The sequence below is a fragment of the Pristiophorus japonicus genome, chromosome 6 (genome assembly GCF_044704955.1).
Source record: "Pristiophorus japonicus isolate sPriJap1 chromosome 6, sPriJap1.hap1, whole genome shotgun sequence".
In the NCBI taxonomy this organism is placed as follows: domain Eukaryota; kingdom Metazoa; phylum Chordata; class Chondrichthyes; family Pristiophoridae; genus Pristiophorus; species Pristiophorus japonicus.
In genome coordinates, this window is record NC_091982.1 from 20,722,095 (window position 1) to 20,742,721 (window position 20,627).

Here is a 20,627-nt window from a genome sequence, read left to right on the forward strand (position 1 = left end):
ACTTTCGACTTCTACTTCTCTGCTGCCGAATTCCAGCTTTGCTTCTCTCCCCACTGAATCGATTCTCCGGGTCCCATCCTCCTGTCAAGCTAGTTTAAACCCTCCCCAACAGCACTAGCAAAACCTCCCGTGAGGATACTGGTCCCAGCTCTGTTGAGGTGCAACCCGTCCGGCTTGTACAGGTCCCAGCTCCCCCAGAAGCGGTCCCAATGCCTCAGAAATCTAAAGTCCCCCTGCCTGCACCATTCTCTCCAGCCACGCATTCATCTTCTCTATCCTCCTATTTCTGTACTCACTAGCACATAGCACCAGCAGTAATCCAGAGATTACTACCTTTGTGGTCCTACTTTTTAATCTCTTTCCTAGCTCCCTGAATTCTTCCTGCAGGATCTCATCCCTTTTTCTACCTATGTCATTGGTACCGACATGAATCATGACCTCTGGCTGTTTACCCTCTCCCCCCAGAATGTCATGCAGCCGCTCAGTGACATTCTTGGCTCTGGCACCAGGGAGGCAACATACCAGCCTGGAGTCACGTCTGCGGCCACAGAAACGCCTGTCCGCTCCCCTGACTATTGAATCCCCTACTACTATAGCTCTTCCATTCTTCTTCCTCACCCCCTGTGCAGCTGAGCCACCCGTGGTGCTGTGGACTTGGCTCTGGCTGCACTTCCCAGGGGCACCATCGCCCTCACCAGTACTCAGAACAGAATACTGATTGGAGAGTGAGATGGACTCAGGGGACTCCTGAACTACCTGCCTAGTCCTCCTCTTCTGTCTGGTGGTCACCCTCTTCCTCTCTACCTGCACACTCTTAAGTTGTGGGGTGACCACCTCCTGAAACGTCCTATCCACAAAATTCTCAGTCTTGCAGAGGGAGCGGACTTAAATAGAGTGGTTTATTTGGGAATTTGGAAAGAGTGGGAATTTCTGGTAAGTATTCGACTACAGCCGCTGCTCAAAATCCGAAATGCGGAGCTTGTGTTGCTGCAGCTGGAGACATCTCCTGCACGCTTGGTCGTCCAGGCTATGTGAAGCGTCCAGGACTCCCCACATGCCACAGGATGTGCACTCCTTGGGAGTGAGGTGCCTTGCCATGCCTCTAGTTGATAGACTCGGAACTATCGAGCAGAAATAAACTCTAAATCTTTCTTCCCTCGAATTCCCACTCTTCCCAAATTCCCAAATAAACCACTCTGTTTAAGTCCACTCCTTTTAAGACCACTTTGTGCTCTGGAAAACTGTTGATTTTTATACTCTTTAGAGCTACACCCAATTTACAAGTGTTGACTCAGCTCCCCATTTCTCTGTAATTAACTCATATTCAAGACAAACACTTACAGCTGACCACTGGTAGGCAACTTCTGTTAACTACAGTTTTAAAGTTCTAGGTTTAAATCAAAATGTTAAAACTAGATTTCACTATATACAGCTTGTACTAACCCAATACTTACCAAAAATTCCCACTCTTTCCAAATTCCCAAATAAACCACTCTATTTAAGTCCACTCCCTCTGTCAGATTCCAGTCCAATTTTCCAATGGGTGTGTGTTAGTAAAAATGAAAGATTAGTTTTATATTTTATAACTAATATAGATTATTTGTAAATATTTCAGATACAATATTTCTTATATACTGTACAGAATTCAACTGGTATTGCTGTTCCTTCACCAACAAGTCATTGGGGACACTAAAGGAACCATGAGAAGAAAAAAAGACAGCACAGCAATTATCACAAAGACTCATGAAAGTTTAAGTGTTGACAAGAAAAGAAAATTTAAAAAAACCAATGCAGAAATGACCATCAAACCGTTTCTTTAAAGTACTTATTTTGCCCTTTAAATGAACTTTAGCCTGCAACTGATCCCCGAACAATCCTGGACATGCATTATGTATGGCCGTTATTTTCAAATGGTATTGCACTGACATAATGGCCAAAAGAAAATGCAGGGGCATTATGATGTTACTCTTGAGTCATTTGAATATTCTAATGTTTCAGGTAAGAGCCTCTGTGTCTGTCCATGCCCAATAGAAATGGGTGTTATGGATCTCTGATCTTTTTTCCAGGGACATGAGATACTGCACATGGGTGTAACAGGCATGAAAATCAGCCTCGACATTTTGTGCAGCCTTTCTCCAATTCAGTAGTTGTTTTACACTGCGTTTTAGTGAAGGATACTTGGCTGTTTGTTGTTTTCCACATTCCACCGCTGAATAGTTAAGTCTATATATTACTGTTAGTCTACGGATTGTCTTTGCTAATATTTACTTACCTATTTACTGTTAATAAATCCGATGGTAGTTTATAGTTTAAGCCACAGACTGATAGAGTGTTTATTTAACTGCTTTCCAAAGTCAAGGAACATGTGGGGGCACATAATATATCCACTAAACCAAATGCACTGACAAGGACCTCTATTCAGTCTCTGTGCTTGCTAGAATGACCTAGATTTTGAGCAGGTAAAGGCTTGCTCCAGTTCATAGGGAGTGAGCGCTTGTTTATGGGAGTGATCTTCAACACTGAAAACAAGAAAATAATCTGAGGTAAAAGTCCAAAAACATAAGACGAATATCTTAAGCTTTTCGGACTTACTTGCATGCAGCAATTGTTTCCTTGCCTGGCACACATCAAGCTTCCAATAATTAAAGATGCATTAAAGAAAGCTTCTCTGAATGTGATCTCTTTTTACTGATTCAGGTTTGCTTCTTGAGATTCTGAACATTGTTGATGACAGCAGTATCTAAAAATAGTGCACCACTTTAGCAGCTCTTCCCAGCAGCACTGCAAATGTAATTGTTTCAAATCCACACGAGGATGGTTCTGCAATAGTGCCAAGGATGGAATGTAGGTATGATTTGTGGTAATTTTTAATTACACTTTACAGTAGATAATCCCACATGAAAGGTATATCACAGCTGCACAGCCTGGTTTCTAATTCCAACATTCCATTTACTGTGATGCACCAGTGCAGATTTAATTGCCTATAATTACAGGATTGCTAAGCAGCCATCTCATTTTTCTCTCCACCGAGGTCTCCCGATCGTGGAGGAGCGTGTGACACTTGGCTGCCAGCTGATGAAGTGACAAGAAGTTTTGATTAAAGTTGATTATGTGGAATGCATAGTGAAACTCATGGATCAAAAGCAATTAGAGTCAAGTTGGAAAGTATCTATCAGCATAATAACATGCCAGTGGCCACAAGGGCAACATTTAAAAGTTTAGTTGCAAAATAAAACTTATTTAGATTGCAAGTCTAATCGACCATCATATAGCCGGGAGATCCCAGGTTTGATTTCCAGTCTATGTTAATTTAGCTGATCTCAGCTGGGGCAGTCAATTGACCTCAGTACCCTTGGGTAAGAGAATAAGAACATAAGAACATAAGAATTAGGAACAGGAGTAGGCCATCTAGCCCCTCGAGAATGCTCCGCCATTCAAAAAGATCATGGCTGATCTGGCCGTGGACTCAGCTCCACTTACCCGCCCGCTCCCCGTAACCCTTAATTCCCTTATTGGTTAAAAATCTATCTATCTGTGATTTGAATACATTCAATGAGCTAGCCTCAACTGCCTCATTGGGCAGAGAATTCCACAGATTCACAACCCTCTGGGAGAAGAAATTCCTTCTCAACTCGGTTTTAAATTGGCTCCCTCGTATTTTGAGGCTGTGCCCCCTAGTTCTAGTCTCCCCGACCAGTGGAAACAACCTCTCTGCCTCTATCTTGTCTATCCCTTTAATTATTTTAAATGTTTCGATAAGATCACCCCTCATCCTTCTGAACTCCAATGAGTAAAGACCCAGTCTACTCAATCTATCATCATAAGGTAACCTCCTCATCTCCGGAATCAGCCTAGTGAATCGTCTCTGTACCCACTCCAAGGCTAGTATATCCTTCCTTAAGTAAGGTGACCAAACTGCACGCAGTACTCCAGGTGCGGCCTCACCAATACCCTATACAGTTGCAGCAGGACCTCCCTGCTTTTGTACTCCATCCCTCTCGCAATGAAGGCCAACATTCCATTCGCCTTCCTGATTACCTGCTGCACCTGCAAACTAACTTTTTGGGATTCATGCACAAGGACCCCCAGGTCCCTCTGCACCGCAGTATGTTATAATTTCTCCCCATTCAAATAATATTCCCTTTGACTGTTTTTTTTCCCCAAGGTGGATGACCTCACATTTTCCGACATTGTATTCCATCTGCCAAACCTTAGCCCATTCGTTTAACCTATCTAAATCTCTTTGCAGCCTCTTTGTGTCCTCTACACAACCCACTTTCCCACTAATCTTTGTGTCATCTGCAAATTTTGTTACACTACACTCTGTCCCCTCTTCCAGGTCATCTATGTATATTGTAAACAGTTGTGGTCCCAGCACCGATCCCTGTGGCACACCACTAACCATCAATTTCCAACCCGAAAAGGACCCATTTATCCCAACTCTCTGCTTTCTGTTAGCCAGCCAATTCTCGATCCATGCTAATACATTTCCTCTGACTCCGCGTACCTTTATCTTCTGCAGTAACCTTTTGTGTGGGCTCCTTGTCCTAATCACTATCCAGTAACTGCTGCTGGAAAGTGGGCATTGATGAAATCAGAGGCCTGATTTTAATGCCCTCCTCCCAGAAGGAACTGTGCAGATGGTGGGGGGGTTAAGAGGTGTTAGTGCCTCATTCTTACCCCCACATCATAACTTGCCTGAATTCTGGCACAAGAAGGCCGCCTGCCCCAGAGGAGCGGGGGCCTAATTTAAATGGCAAAGTCGCGTCCCAATGACAGCATCCGAACACGCAGACCCTTTTAACTGTGGGCCCGACCAACTGTGTGCACATTCTCGCACCCAGCAGCAAAATCTGCTGGCAGCAGCAAGGCTCCTGGCTGAAGGAGACCCAGGCAAGAGTGCTCCTCCAGACCAAACAAGGATACCTCGGACTTCCCTTGGGTTTCCCTCCCTCCCCCGGCCACCATGGACCTTCACGATTTCCCACCCCCCCAATCCTGGTTTACCTTGCCATGGAATGTTCCCGTGGGACCTGGGTGGCAGCCTGACCACCCGCCCCACCCGCCCCCCCCCCCCCACCCCTACCCCAACCAAATTTTGACTCCCACTTGGTGGCGGCGACATAATTGCTGCCAGCTTTGGGTGGGCGTCAGCACTCTAATGAGGGCTGGGAGTTAAAATCTCTCATGCTCACGCTCCGTGATGTACCACCCACTTTCCAACAGGGTCACTGAAGTAACAACACTGATTATTTGTCCCCTAATCCTTCCTGAGCTTGCTGAGGCCAACTGGAGCACCCCAACTGCAGTTACGCTGAGACTGGCTAAGACATCAAGAATGGGTACTTGTGAAAGTTATGGAGAGCCCCTGGTGTATTGGGAACTCTGGACCCACAATAGCCGTCAGGAGAAGAGGAGATAAAATGGTAATTAAAATAACTTGTTTAATTGCCACTCACGCGTTTTAGCCCTAATTCCAATAGGACGTCATCCACTTTTATTCTACTGCAATCAATACATGAACAAACAATGATTTAATTGAAATTGTAATGCGCTGTAATCTGCAGTACCTGTTTAACTGTCTCTGTGATGCATTTGAGCCGTACCCGGTTTATCAGATGCTGGGGTACAATGCAGTTTTGCTGGGGAGTCGCCTCTCTTCCCAGTGGCTTGTTCAAATGCCGCCTTCTATGGTTATTGGGCTCTGATTGTTTCACATGAAGCTGCTGCTGAATCTGATCAATCTTCATACTGCAATATATTTGCAGAGGTGCTGATTCTACTGGGAGTGGCTGCGTGGCCTCTAATGAAAAAGAAGTTCAAGATAAATTCCACAACAAGAAATAGAAGAAAGAAAATGACAACTAAACTGTGCTTAGAAATAAAGAAAGCTCATGGAAACAAAACACATATTTGTGGTGAGAAGGGAATAGCTCCGTCACTCATAAATCTATCCTGTTAGTCTCTACTCATGTGCAACATAACATCCTTCATTAAAGCTGGGTCATGGTTCTACCAATGGCTTAGTTAGTTGGCTTTAGCTATAGTCTCACGGCATTGGTCATGAATGTTTAGAGAGTGATGCATTGTAGCACCCAGCTCACTCTCGTCACTGACTTCAATTCTGTTCCCTGCAGGGTGTGTGTACATTTATCATTTGACCTGTCCACGTGCATAACACAACACTTTTCTAAGTCATTACCAAACATGGGCCCATTCCCCAACACAAGGTGATCTGCTTGGAGTAGGTGAGCATCCTCTACAGCTCTAACAATCGCACGTATCTTGGTGCTGTTCGCAAACTTCCGGATCATTACCCCAACATCATTAATAAAAATAGCAAAGGTCCTAACATCAATCCCTGAAAGATACTACTGATAACCAGTCTCTAACAGATCCAAATCAATTGACAACAACTTTCTATCTACGGGCATTCAGCCAATTCTCAATCTATCGCAGCAGATTACTACTAATGCCACAAGATTCTACTTGTAGAGAAGCCTCTTGTGAGGTACCGTATCACAAGCTTTCTGAAAGTCCAGGTAGACAATATCTATTGAGTTATTCTCATCCAGTATCTTGTGACTTCTCCAAAAAATTCAATCAAATTGGTAAAACACAACTTTCTTTTCTGGAGGCCATGTTGGATGTCCTTGATAATGCCTTCTCTTTCTATATAGTCATATAGGGCATCTCTAATGATACATTTGAGCATTGTGCCTATTACTGGAATCAAGCTAATGGGCTTATAGTTACTCAGTTCTGCCTTATCACCTTTTTTAAATATAGAAATTACGTTGGCATCCTTCCAGTGTGAGGGAATATTCCCAGACTTCAGCGAACTATTAAAGATACGGCAAAGGAGCTCACATAGAATCTGTCCCACTTCTTTAAGGACCCTTGGATGGCTATCATCTGGTTTGGAAGCCATTTTAAGGTTCCTTATTCTATCTAAGATGATATCCTCATCTATTTTCATTTTAACAATTTTACTGTTAACAGCAGAACATCATCTTCAAGAGTAAAGATAGCTGCAAGGTATTCATAGAATAGTGTCATAAACTTAGGAGTCTTTTTTAACTTGTCCTTGAACACTTTTCAATGGCCCAATTCAATTTTTGAGGTCCTCGACTCTTAATGCAGCTGAAAAAGCTTTTCCCATTACTACCACTGTTCTCATTCGACAGTCAGACATTCACTTTCCAGCACACTCTGTGGTAATATAGCTGCTGCGTTTGGCCATATAAATGTCATTATGGCACTACAAAATAATTCATTGTATGCAAAGCACTTTGGAGACATGTGAGTCAATTTTCAAAACACAAAGTGATACCTCACCCAAGTCAGTGATTTTTTGAAATTTACTTTAAACTAAAGAAAGAATTTGCATTTATATAGCGCCTTTCACAATCTCAGGATATCCCAAAGCATTTCACAGCAAATGAAGTTCTTTTTTTAAGTGTCACTATTATCATGTAGGAAAAACAACAGCCAATTTGCATACAGCAAAGTCCTACAAACAACGAGATAAATGACCAGGTAATTATCTCGATCTGAATTTAATGCACAAGTTACATTTTCAATATTTCTTTTACTGAATTAAAAATTAATTGACGGAGTACAATGTTAAATTCATTTTATGACCTAGTAAATAATAGAAATAATCTAGTCTAGAATAAAAAATTCAATTTTCTAACAATTCTCCAGGGTTTCCTACATAAAGTTTTATTCTAATGCTTTTGTACTTAGTTTTTCATTTGAAAAATTCACATCTATGCCACCTAATAGCCATATTCCTTAATGGCTGAGCATGGGTAATTTGATCAATTTGCTGGGCAAAGCTTCACCCTAGTGGATGCAGCCCCCAAGGTGTAATATTGAGCCATACAGACTTGAAGGTCCCACGCTCAGTTCCTGATCTGTGTTGAGCTCTGCTAGGGCAATAGTTGGAGCCCAGGGCTCCAGAGGAGAAAAATCAGCTAGGAATTGCTCCTTTGTCGACAGTGACACCTGCTGGAAAGTATATGGGCAAACATTGGTTGAGGACTGGATCAGGCTCAGCTGTAATATGCTTCATTTTCAAGTAGCCTGCCGACATATATGAAAAATGGGGCAAGAGAATGGAGAATTGTCCCAACAAGCGTCAGTGCTTTTATGAGAGATGGGGTCAAAATTGGACAGAAAAATGCCAGTTCTTTATTCTTGGCATGAAAGTCAATTTGCATTTCCATAGGTTGAACCCTGCGATGAATAACAACTCCATCCCATGTATAAATGCGTTTTTGTCACAAATTGAAATTAGCCATGTAATGGAGAGGTGGTTTATGATATAGTCGACCCAACATCTCACTCATCCATAATCCATTGGTACAAAGGATTTTTACAGGCACAATTCCCCCTGTAGCAAGCTCCCAGTCCTGGCTATGATGGACAAAAATGCTTCTTCACAAGAACAGAATGAGAGATCTCCAGAGAATATACAGCTACTCTCACCATGTTCCCAGTGGCTCATGAACCTTCTGGTTCTTATGCAAGGCTTCTCAACTTTTATTTATTTGAAGTGAGTCTCACTCATTTTTGTTTAATGATGTAATCAATTTTAATTCATCTAACATGCTCCAAAAATTAAACACAGCTCCGTATGGGCCTCCTTTAGAAATGTGTATTAAAGTTCATTTATTTCCGTGGTGATTATCATCCAGCATTCAAACAGCACCTAGGTTTCTCCCAGTTGGAATTGTGCCAACCAAATTGTATAATGTCAACCAATAGAACCTGGCCGTCAGTATCCTCACTGCTAGTCAACAGCAAACTTTTCAACCAGCTAATAAACTAATAAACTACTTAACTATTTGAGAGATGTAAACAGCCATAAATCCAAAAATTTATTCAGAATGTGATGAAAATACAGAACTCTGGAAATTTTACAACAACTTGCATTTATAAGGCACCCCTCCATGTAGAAGAATGTCTCAGAGTGGTTTATTCCCCAGCATTTGTATATTTTGCTTCATGTGGATCACAAGATAGATACAGATAAAGAAATCCATTTAGTCCATCTTAGCTTAAAGAACCGACTGCCTCCTATCACTGCATCTCACGCTTTCTTAAATTATTCCAGGGTTTTTGCCTCCCTAAGTCCATTCTACATGTTCATTATACATTGTGTGAAGAACTTTCTTGCATTAGTCTTAAATTTGCTTTTTGCGTTTAAACCTGTGCCCTTTTTTTTATTATAATCACAATTTAATGAAAAGTAATATTTGATCTATCTGTTCTATACCATATACACTTCTGTACCTCTATAGGAGCTCCTCTCCACTGTTTCCAAGGCTACAGAGCTTGGGCAGCAATTTGGGCAGGACGAAATTAAAATGTAGGCGATAAAAATGCAGCCCTTTTAGGAAAACTATCAGATTCCGCACCAGTTAATGAACTCCTAACAGTCCCCGAAAGATGACAGCTCGGCCTTTAGGCTGGGAAATGGCATTGGGGAGTAGAAAATCAGAAAAGAGTTGAAAAACTACCTTAAAAGTGATGGATATCAAACCAGTCTCACAAGCTGTTCAGCCCACTGCACTGAAAGGAACATAAAATAAAGAACTCATTTTGCTTTGGGAGGGTTGCCATAATCCACAGTGTAACATGGTCTCGGTATTTTACTTTACACCACTGCTATTTTCACTCGGTTTTAGTTTATTATTTTGAGTCTTTATGGTTTTTAGTCAGTTTCCTCAAATTAATTTATAGTTAGGAAAAAAAAACACAGTGGCCTGGATATTAACAGGGGCAGGTTACGCAGGTGGTGGTGGGGGAGGCGAGGAGTTTCGGACAGTGCGTGTTTTGTCCTTGACAGATTCCCCACCCAGAAGTCAGCTAATTTAACAGACTTTGGGGGTGAGGTGCTGTTAGCGCCCATGCCTTTGGTGGGCGTTTTGCGGCGATGCTACGATGTTGCATTCCGATCTCCTTCGCCCGGAGATCGTGATCCCCATCGCCGTACGCATCGCCCCGGTAGCAACCCGGACCCGAAATTGAGTTCAGCCCCCTGCAGCAGCGCCGGGTGAAAACACTGATAGCTGTTGGAGGCGTGTATTGGGCGGCCGGCCGCTTCGGAATCGATGTTTCGAGGTGAGGTGGCCGAGGTAAGTAAAAAAAATAACCGTACCTTCTCTCTTGCAGCTTTTTCTCGGGTTCCTGCCTGCAAACGATCAGCCCAGCACCCTGCTTCATACGGGATCGCTGCTGCTGTGGTTGAGAAAGTAAGTTTGTCTTCCTTTACAGAGCATGCAGCGATGGCCCTTCCCTTTACGTGAGGGAAGGCGCCTTTAAACGTGGCAGCGCTGCACGGCCCAGTGTTCAGCATTGATGAACTCACCACCCTGCCTGCTGCCGATTGCACTCCAAGAAACAGGAGGTGGGTGGGGAGGTTTGACCCATCCACCTCCACGGAGGTGTGTGTGGGGGACCTGACCCATCCACCTCCATGGCACGAACCTGGTATTGCAGTACTTCCAGGAACGGTGCAGTGGCTCTAGGCCTTTTGGCTAAGAGCATTGGCGCAGAGTGATCCTTGGCATGTGCAAGGTGACCTCTGGCGTTTGTGATTTGACAAAGAATTGGAACGATTGGCTACGAATTTAAAAAAAAATTTTAAAAAAATAAAAAAAATAAAATAAAAAAAAAAAAGAAGTGGAGCACTTGATGTAGCATTCCACTTCCTGCTTAGAGCGCAAACGCCAAATTTTTTTAAAGTTTGAAATGATTAGCGCCTGGCTAAAAGTTAATGCCCCAAATGGGGCGATACCCAATTTTACCCCCTTGGCTTCCGGTTGGGCAGGGCCAGGTAGGTTTGATTCAGGACCTCGGGGGGGGGGGGGAAGGGGTGGAGGTAAGGTGGTCCAATCCCCGACCCCGGAGGAGGGTGTCTGCTCCAGGGTGGGGGTATCTAATCCATTACATGGGGTGGGGATCCGATCCCAGGAGGCAGGGTCCGATCTCTGGACCTGGGGGCTGCTTTGTATATGGGGGGGGGGGGGGGGGGGGCGAAAGAGTACTTTGGGGACCGTGGGGAAGCACTCCTGCTACTCCTGGCCTACAAGCAGTGCTATAAAGGCACTTACCTTCTCCCGAAAGCTGTCTTTGCCTCCCTTTAGTTGTTAGGTTTCCAGAGATCTGGGAGAACCGGCAGGTCACAGTTAAACTGGTAAAACAGGATAAATCAGAGGCTGCCAGCTTCATGAAAATATGTGAGCAGGTTCATTACCCGCCCCTTGTCCCGCCTTTGTTAAACCCAGAAATGGGCGGGTTCCGGTTGGGTTTGAGATTTTTTAAATTTTAACCTCTGACCCGACCCAACCCAACCATTTTTGTGTGTTAATGCTGCAAAGAAAGACCCGAGAAACTTTTAAAGGAGCCAGTGTTGTATTTACGTAAACTCCAAGGTCACTTTCCCCAGTGGTGTCTATTTTGTTAAACACCACAGTTGGTAGTGTTTTGGGAGGAAAAGGTTATGTGCAGTGACTTAGATATTGGTCATTTATTGCTGGGATCATACAGTCGAAATTGGGGTGAGATCATTCTCTGTCTGCTGGCTGTGAAATGAGTTTGGGCCATACTCAATCCTTTTCCTACTGAGCAGGAGAATTGGAAGCTTTACTCTGCAACTAACTAGATATGCCTGATCTGAGCAAAATTAATACAGACACTGGCTTTCCAAAATGGAAAGTGTTGCATCCCCCAGAGATCAACATATTTCATTTTCATGGGAACAATATTCACACAAGAAAGCAAAGGAAAAAAATGGACTTATGCCATTCTTTTCTGAATACTATTTGCCAAATAATATGCTGTTCAAATTAGCATTACCAATCAGTTTGATATTCTACATTTGAACAATTTTCCCCAGATGTCTTACCTCTATGGGATGCTGTACATTTTTCCTTTTGATGAAATGGAGTAGAGTCAAATCTGTGATTGTTCAATATACCAAGATACTTTTCTATAAATTTTTCTCTTGCAAGTGCGTCTTCAGAGTCTCCACAGCATTCAAATTCTTCTTTTATTTCTAGGGATATTAATCGTTACTTTTTAAAATAAGTATTTAAGAAGGTTTGCAATATTAAAAAAACTGACAAATAAATGACAAATACATTGGTAAGTATTTCTCTGAGACTTCATTAATCTGCTAGAGTTTCAAAGGGACTATTTCTACAACAACGTGCATTTATACGGCACCTTCAACATAGAAAAACATTTTGAGGTGCTTCACAGAGGAAAAGGGGCAGGCTCCTAACCTTTGTAGGAGAGTTAGGAGAAGCAACCAAAAGTTGGCATGACGAGATAGGGTTTGAGCTGACTTTGAATGGTGGGAAAAGAGGTAGAAAGACAGAAGGGTTTAGGGATGGCTGAAGGCTGTGCCACTAACAGTGGAGCAGAGGGAGGGATGTGTAGGGAAGGCCAGTATCGGAGGAATTGAAGGCAAGGAATGAGATGCAACGTTGAAGGAGGTTGCAGAAGTAGAGTGTAGAAAGGCCATGGAGGTATTTGTAGATTAAGGCAAGGATTTTATATTTGATATATCGTAGGACACGGAGCAGTGAGGATGGGGTAATGGGTGGGTGGGGCTTAGGGCAGGCCAGTGGAGTTTTGGATGATTAGAGCCAGGAAGAAAATAAAGAAATCAAGAGGTGAAGTGACAATGGTGTGATAAGTGTTTCAGCAGTAGTGGGTGCAAAGTAGCAACAAAGATAGGTAATGTTGCGAAAGTAAGAGTGAGTGAGTTGCAGTCATAATCATGAAATACTAAATATTATTTAACTAAAAGTTAATATTGATCTTGGAAATCTGCCAATAACTAAATGGATAAAGGCATCATTGTGTAGTACCGAGTCACAAATAACAGGATGTTGCCATGTTCAGTTCCTGGTCAGTGGTGAATTAGCTGATCTCAGTTAGAGATGTTGCACAAGATAAAAGTTCACTGGATTGGGGGTAATATATTAGCATGGATAGAAGAGTGGCTGACAAACAGAAAACAGAGAGTCGGGATAAATGGTTCATTCTCTGGTTGGCAATCAATAACGGGTGGGTGCCACAGGGATCAGTGCTGGGACCCCAACTATTTACAATCTATATTAACGACTTGGAAGAGGGGACTGAGTGTAACGTAGCCAAGTTTGCTGATGATACAAAGAAGGGAGGAAGGGCAATGTGTGAGGAGGACATAAAGAGGCTGCAAAAGGACATAGACAGGCTAATTGAGTGGGCAAGAATTTGGCAAATGGAGTATAATGTTGGAAAATGCGAGGTCATGCACTTTGGCAGAAAAAAATCAAAGAGCAAGTTATTAGTTAAATGGAGAAAGATTCCAAAGTGCAGGACCTGGGGATACTTGTGCATGAAACACAAAAGGATAGTATGCAGGTACAGCAAGTGATCAGGAAGGCCAATGGAATCTTGGCCTTTATTGCAAAGGCGATGGAGTATAAAAGTAGGGAAGTCTTGTTACAGCTGTACAAGGTATTGGCGAGGCCACATCTAGAATACTGCGTGCAGTTTTGGTTTCCATATTTACGAAAGGATATACTTGCTGTGGAGGCAGTTCAGAGAAGGTTCACTAGGTTGATCTTGGAGATGAGTGGGTTGACTTATGAGGAAAGGTTGAGTAGGTTGGGCCTCTACTCATTGGAATTCAGAAGAATGAGAGGTGATCTTATAGAAAAGTATAAGATTATGAGGGGGTTGGACAAGGTGGATGCAGAGAGGATGTTTCCACTGGTGGGGGAGACTAGGACTAGAGGGCATGATCTTAGGCCATTTAGAACTGAGATGAGGAGAAATTTCTTCTCTCAGAGGTTTGTAAATCTGTGGAATTCGCTGCCTCGGAGAGCTGTGGAAGCTGGGACATTAAATAAATTTAAGTCAGAAATAGACAGTTTCTTAAACGATAAGGGAATTAGGGGTTATGGGGAATGGGCGGGGAAGTGGAGCTGAGTCCATGATCAGATCAGCCATGATCTTATTGAATGGCGGAGCAGGCTCGAGGGGCCTTATGGCCTACTCCTGCTCCTATTTCTTATGTTCTTATGTTAAGATGCTACAATTGCGTTCAGGTGTTGGAATAGCGGGGTGGGGGAAATAAACACAGCCAGTGTTCATGTATGTGGACACCTGGTGAGAAAAGGCCCTCTGTAACGGAATAACCTCCTACACTCTAGGTTCACACGTTGGATGAAGTACTGCAGGATTCAGGGAACTCATGGAACTGTTCCCCGGAAAGAGCAAACATCTTCAGGAAAGGAGAAAATTCAGATAAATATCACAGAGCTCTCTGACAGCACAGCATGTTCATTCACAGAGCAGAATCTCGGGTCCAATCCTGGTCCTTGCAAAGGTCACTGATCCCCATCAAAACAGTGGTGTGGCTGTTACAATTAGTGTGTGTTGGAGAAGGATCAATTGGCCAGGGCTTCTGCCCCAGTGCACTATCTAACCCTCCTGTAAATGTGTGGACCATGAAGCATAAGGCCCAAACTTTTATATGCCTCAGTGAATCGTAAGACAAAGGTCCTCCACCAGCCTGTCACCGCCGCTCAGCACTACCCTCCAATCATCAAGATCCACGGCGCGGCCCTGGACAACGTGGACCATTTCCCATATCTCAGGAGCCTCTTATCAACAAAGGCAGACATTGATGCGGAGATTCAACATCGCCTCCAGTGCATCTGAGGAAAAGAGTGTTCGAATCTACCACCTAGCTCATGGTCTACAGGGCTGCAGTAATACCCGTCCTCCTGTATGGATCTGAGACATGGGCGATGTATAGAAGGCACCTCATATATCACCAACGATGTCTCCCAAGATCCTGCAAATCCCCTGGGAGGACAGGCGCACCAACATCAGTGTCCTTGACCAGGCTAACATCTCCAGTATTGAAGCACTGACCGCACTCGATCAGCTTCGCTGGGCAGGCCACATTGTTTGCATGCCAGATACAAGACTCCCTAAGCAAATGCTTTATGCGGAGCTCCTTCATGGTAAACGAGCCAAAGGTGGCCAGCGGAAATGTTATAAGGACACCCTCAAAGCCTCCCTGGTAAAGTGCGACATCACCACTGACATCTGGGAGACCCTGACCGAAGACCGCCCGAGGTAGAGAAAGTACATCCGGGAGGGCGTCGAGCTCTTCGAGTCCCAACGCAAATAGCATGAAGAGGCCAAGCGCAGGCAGCGGAAGGAGCGCGCGACAAACCAGCCCCACCGACCCCTTCCCTCGGTCTGTCCCACCTGTAAAAGGGTCTGTGGCTCTCGTATCGGACTGTTCAGCCATCAAAGAACTCACTTTGGGAGTGGAAGCAAATCTTCCTCGATTCCGAGGGACTGCTTATGATGATGATGGACCATGAATGAGGGCAGGATCAGGCTCGATTGTGATGCCATCAGCAGACAAATGTTGCTAATACTGCCAAGGCCCACACATAAGAACATAAGAAATAGGAGCAGGAGTAGGCCATACAGCCCCCCAAGCCTCCTCCACCATTTAATACGATCATGGCTGATCCAATCATGGACTCAGGTCCACTTCCCCACCTGCTCCCCATAACCCCTTATCGTTTAAGAAACTGTCTATTTCTGTCTTAAATTTATTCAATGTCCCAGCTTCTACAGCAATCTGAGGCAGCGAATTCCACAGTTTCACAACCCTCTGAGAGAAGAAATTTCTCCTCATCTCAGTTTTAAATGGGCGGCCTCTTATTCTAAAAGTATGCCCTCTAGTTCTAGTCTCCCCCATCAGTGGAAACATCCTCTCTCATCCACCTTGTCAAGCCCCCTCATAATCTTATACGTTTCGATAAGATCACCCTCTCATTCTTCTGAATTCCAATGAGTAGAGGCCCAACCTACTCAACCTTTCCTCATAAGTCAACCCCCTCATCTCCGGAATCAACCTTGTGAACCTTCTCTGAACTGCCTCCAATGTAAGTATATCCTTTCGTAAATATGGAAACCAAAACTGCATGCAGTATTCTAGGTGTGGCCTCACCAATATCCTGTACAACTGTAGCAAGACTTCCCTGCTTTTATACTCCATCCCCTTTGTAATAAAGGTCAAGATTCCATTGGCCTTCCTGATCACTTGATGTACCTGCATACTATCTTTTTGTGTTTCATACACAAGTACCCCCAGGTCCTGCTGTACTGCAGCACTTTGCAATCTTTCTCCATTTAAATAATAACTTGCTCTTTGATTTTTTTCTGCCAAAGTCTCTCTCTCTCTCACACTTTCCAACATTATACTCCATCTGCCAAATTTTTGCCCACTCACTTAGCCTGTCTATGTCCTTTTGCAGATTTTTTGTGAAGAAGGGTCACTTGGGTGAGACCTAAAAGGACAACTACTACCCATGAGACATCACCCTTGTAATCTTCAGAAAAGGAGGAGAAAATTGAGATTTTAAAATTAACACACGCTTTTCAACCTGACTTTAAAAGTGCCTTTAAAACAATCTATTGTCCTTGGAAGTTATGACAGAATCACGGATGGGTCTTTTTGGCTCAGAACTACTGGAAAGGGCCAGCAATGCAGAGGGGCAAGAACCAACAGAGGACTGGAACCAATTCACAGATACTGAAAGCAAAACAAGATTAGATGAGAAGGAACTCGGTGCTGATGTTTGCGGAGATATAGACAAAATGTTGAAGTTACATGAGATGAAAAAGCCAGACACACAATCTGTCCTAGCCCCAAGTACTAATGCAAAACAATGTTTACTCACGGTACTTTAAAATATTTATTTTTCTTTTAATTGCTTGTCAGGATAAATTATTTCAACAATACATCGATTTATTTTATTGCTCTTTTTACCATCAAGTGTAGAAAATCGATTTATTTTTCCATTCTCTTCACTTTTTCACTGTAGGCTATTTGACAGTGGAGTGCCTCGCAGGCAAGCTTGATACCATCCTCATCAGATATCCACATTCTAGTAGGAACAATGGATAGCAGATAGGAGTGGGAACCCTGGCTGATTTTACACCTACCTTGCCTGGGCTATTTTAAATGTTTATTACTTAAAACTAGCAGAGCCGTTCTCAGCCAAGCAGATCCTTTCTCTTCTCACAGCAGGCTCTCTGTTGAAAAGGTCCTAGGTTTGAGTCCCAGCCATACTGAGTTAGCTTTATGTAAACGAGGACGGCAGTTAGGATGCTACAATTTCCTCAGTGAACTTCTGCTGGAGAAAGGAAACATCCATCAGGGTTCTGCCCCTAATCACGTGATGGCAGGTGAGAACGGAATCAGGCTTAGATGTGAAAGCTCCACAGTAGAATAGCTGGCTCCACTGCAGGAGCTGATAACACAGTTCCTGCTTAGTAATGCCAGAAGCATTGCTTTTTAGACACAGCATGCACTGCGCACAACTGAGTGGACCTTGCACAGTGCTTATGTTGTGTCCATGCCGTGCTCTTGCCAAGTTCTCTGAGTGGATCTTTTTGTGAGAGGAGTAGGATGCCGCCCGAGCAAAATCATTCTTTTCAGCCAAACAATCTGGTCGCAGTTAAGCTGGGTAGCCTTAGAGGAAGATCAGGACCACCCAAGAAAAGATATTCCCACCACCGTCCCTTGCATCATCCATTTGCAACAGGCACCGAACGACTAATGTACTTTTGAGGCATTATTCATTATGAATGGGGTCTTAGTAAGTCTAGTGTGTAGTTAGTGGACAGAGTTATAGCACCATAGGCTCTTCCCGCCCACATTGCCCAGCGCTCAGTGCATCAGGCACAGTCAGAACCAGGCTTTCGTGCTTCATAATCTGGGCCCTGACATTCGAAGCATTACAAAGTGTTCAGGGTCTGTAAGCTGTATTATTGATCCCATTGTCTTGACTCATGCAAGGTACTGAAGTGTTGCTGATGCATGAAGCCATGGCCCAGGAGGAGTCTATGCCTTCAAGTGAAGAGGGAAGGAAATTGGAAAAAAAATAACTGCAGTAATTTCACATTTATTTCTGTCCATTTTTGATTGATATTTATCAAGTGTTGATAAAAAAAAGAAACTGGCTCATAAGGAATACTGAGCCTGAGGGAGTGAGGATGCTGAATTAACATTCACAGCTCATTCGTCTCTGCGTCAATGACCATCACAGCTAATGACAATTTGCTTCCTAAAGCATGCACTCTCAGTACCCTCGCAGAGAGTTGTTGATGCCAGTTCACTGGATATATTCAAGAGGGAGTTAGATGTGGCCCTTACGGCTAAAGGGATCAAGGGGTATGGAGAGAAAGCAGGAAAGGGGTACTGAGGGAACGATCAGCCACGATCTTATGGAATGGTGGTGCAGGCTCGAAGGGCCGAATGGCCTACTCCTGCACCTATTTTCTATGTTTCTATGTTTACCCTGGGAGATATTCAGAAATGGACAGAAAAAAAAAGCAAAGTAGGTTGTTAACGTTGCTGTTTCCTCGTTTTTTTTGCTCATCCTCTCCTGAAGGTGCTGAGCCTTCAGTGTTGGCAACCCTCCAGTACCTCACCCAAATCATTCTTCATGTGTGAACCGAGACAAGAGGCTGCTCGCAGGCAATGCAATTGTTAGGGCGACACAAAGTCCAGTCTTATTTTTACCTGATGAGCACTTTTCAGCAAGAGCGACTAGACAGTGATCAGAAGCAGGAATCATGACTGATTTGTTTTCCCTGTGTTTATCGCAGGGCGCTGAGGCCAACTATGTTACCGCAACCACTGACCCACCCGACAACAGCTAACTCAGCACAGACTGCCGATCGACCTCGGAGGCTTCAGGTCTATTTGCAATGTAGCATAATCTGCAGTTAAAAGGCACAATACGGTGTCAGGGAACCGTTCTTAAATTTGAGCAATGCACAACATTCAAAAGTTGTTGTCTGGGGTTCTTGATCTTGCCCCATATACAACAGCAAAAAGCTCCCTCAATGACTCTGTGAGTTTATCCAGTGAATAATTGAGATATAAAAACCTGGAAGGTCCCTAGTTCAACCTCTGGTCTGTGCGGAGTTAGATGATTTCAACGTAACAGTAAGGAGCGATACAATTGCCCTCAGCCCTATAGGTCGTGAAGGGGTGGGAGATGGGAAATCAGCCAGTGTGCATGTGGATGTTGGCTGAAGACAGGAACGGGCTTAGTTCTGATGAATGCTATGGTCAAATAGCCTGACAGCATTTACCATCCAGTGAATAATAGCCATTTGAGTGAGATGCCCACGGGTTCTGGGTGCCTGTGTAATCACATGTTGAAAGGGAATTGTTGCCTCTGGAGAGGAAGAGAAGGGTAATGGTGAGGCCACACCTGGAGTATTGCGTGCAGTTTTGGCCTCCGTATTTAAGGAAGGATATACTTGCATTGGAGGCTGTTCAGAGAAGGTTCACTAGGTTGATTCCGGAGTTGAGGAGGTTGACTTATGAAGAGAGGTTTAGTAGGTTGGGACTATACTCATTGGAGTTCAGAAGACTGAGAGGTGATCTTATTGAAACATATAAGATAATGAAAGGGCTCGACAAGTTGAATGCAGAGAGGATATTTCCACTCATAAGGGAAACTAAAACTAGGGGACATAGTCTCAGAATAAGGGGCCGTCCATTTAAAACTGAGATGAGGAGGAATTTCTTCTCTCAGAGGGTTGTAAATCTGTGGAATTCTCTGTCCCAGAGAGCTGTGGAGGCTGGGTCATTGAATATATTTAAGGCAGAGATAGACAGATTTTTGAGTGATAGGGGAATAAAGGATTATGGGGAGCGGGCGGGGAAGTGGAACTGAGTCCATGATCAGATCAGCCATGACCTTATTGAATGGCGGAGCAGGCTCCTATTTCTCATGTTCATGTGTTGTTGTTAAAAGAAAACGTACAGCAGAACACACATTTGGAAACACAGACTAGCTGGTCTTATACTATGAATTCCAAATAACGTTCTGTTATCGCCTGATTCAATACCATTTGGATTTTGATAGTTTCCAACTGGTTTCTGGGTGGCACTATACAGAAACACGTATTTGCACTCAAGCCACATAGCTTTCTTCGCCAGAAACACACATCAGGAATTCAGGGATGGAGATTATCAATGCTCTCAGCTCCTAAATTCCTAATATATGCCACGAGCAGAGGTGTAGATTCCTATAATATACTCTCTACTGTTTTCTGTCAAACAAAATATATAAGACAAAGAAAGGAAAGCAAACGCATGAAAATAAAAAGTTATCTTTCCAGTGATTGTCCTGATCCAATACTTCTCTAGATATAGACCAGTAACAGCCCACAAAAATTCTCTCTGCAATAGTTTTTCGTAATCCTTTTAAGCGAAGTGTGTTCGGAGAATAAGGGGTTGAAAATGCACTCTCCAATATTAGCAAAAAATGTGCCAATATCTTCACATGAAAGTTCTTTACTCGCTGTTTAAAAATAAAAGGAAAAATGGTTTTGTTAAAAATAATGGTCAGAATAATTTCGTGGAAACACGTTAATATGCGTGTTAGCAATATCGCACAGCACAATATATCGCAGCAATCTGCTGAGACATTTCTTTGCATCTTTATTACTCGGATGACCGTCTCAACATTTTTGTGTCAATTCAAAACCATTTTAAGTGTAGAGCA

General features: G+C 43.5%; 1 protein-coding gene across 1 annotated transcript in view; it reads right to left on the reverse strand.

The window, feature by feature from the left end:
• The window catches only part of LOC139265097 (uncharacterized protein C8orf48-like), a 70,700-nt gene that overhangs the window by 21,854 nt on the left and 28,219 nt on the right, over positions 1–20,627 (reverse strand). Inside the window, exons 3-4 of the mRNA XM_070881992.1 lie at positions 11,918–12,067; positions 5,571–5,803 (exon numbers count right to left, since the gene is read on the reverse strand). Coding sequence (XP_070738093.1) covers positions 5,571–5,803; positions 11,918–12,067 — 383 coding nt within the window. The remainder of the gene's footprint in view (positions 1–5,570; positions 5,804–11,917; positions 12,068–20,627) is intronic.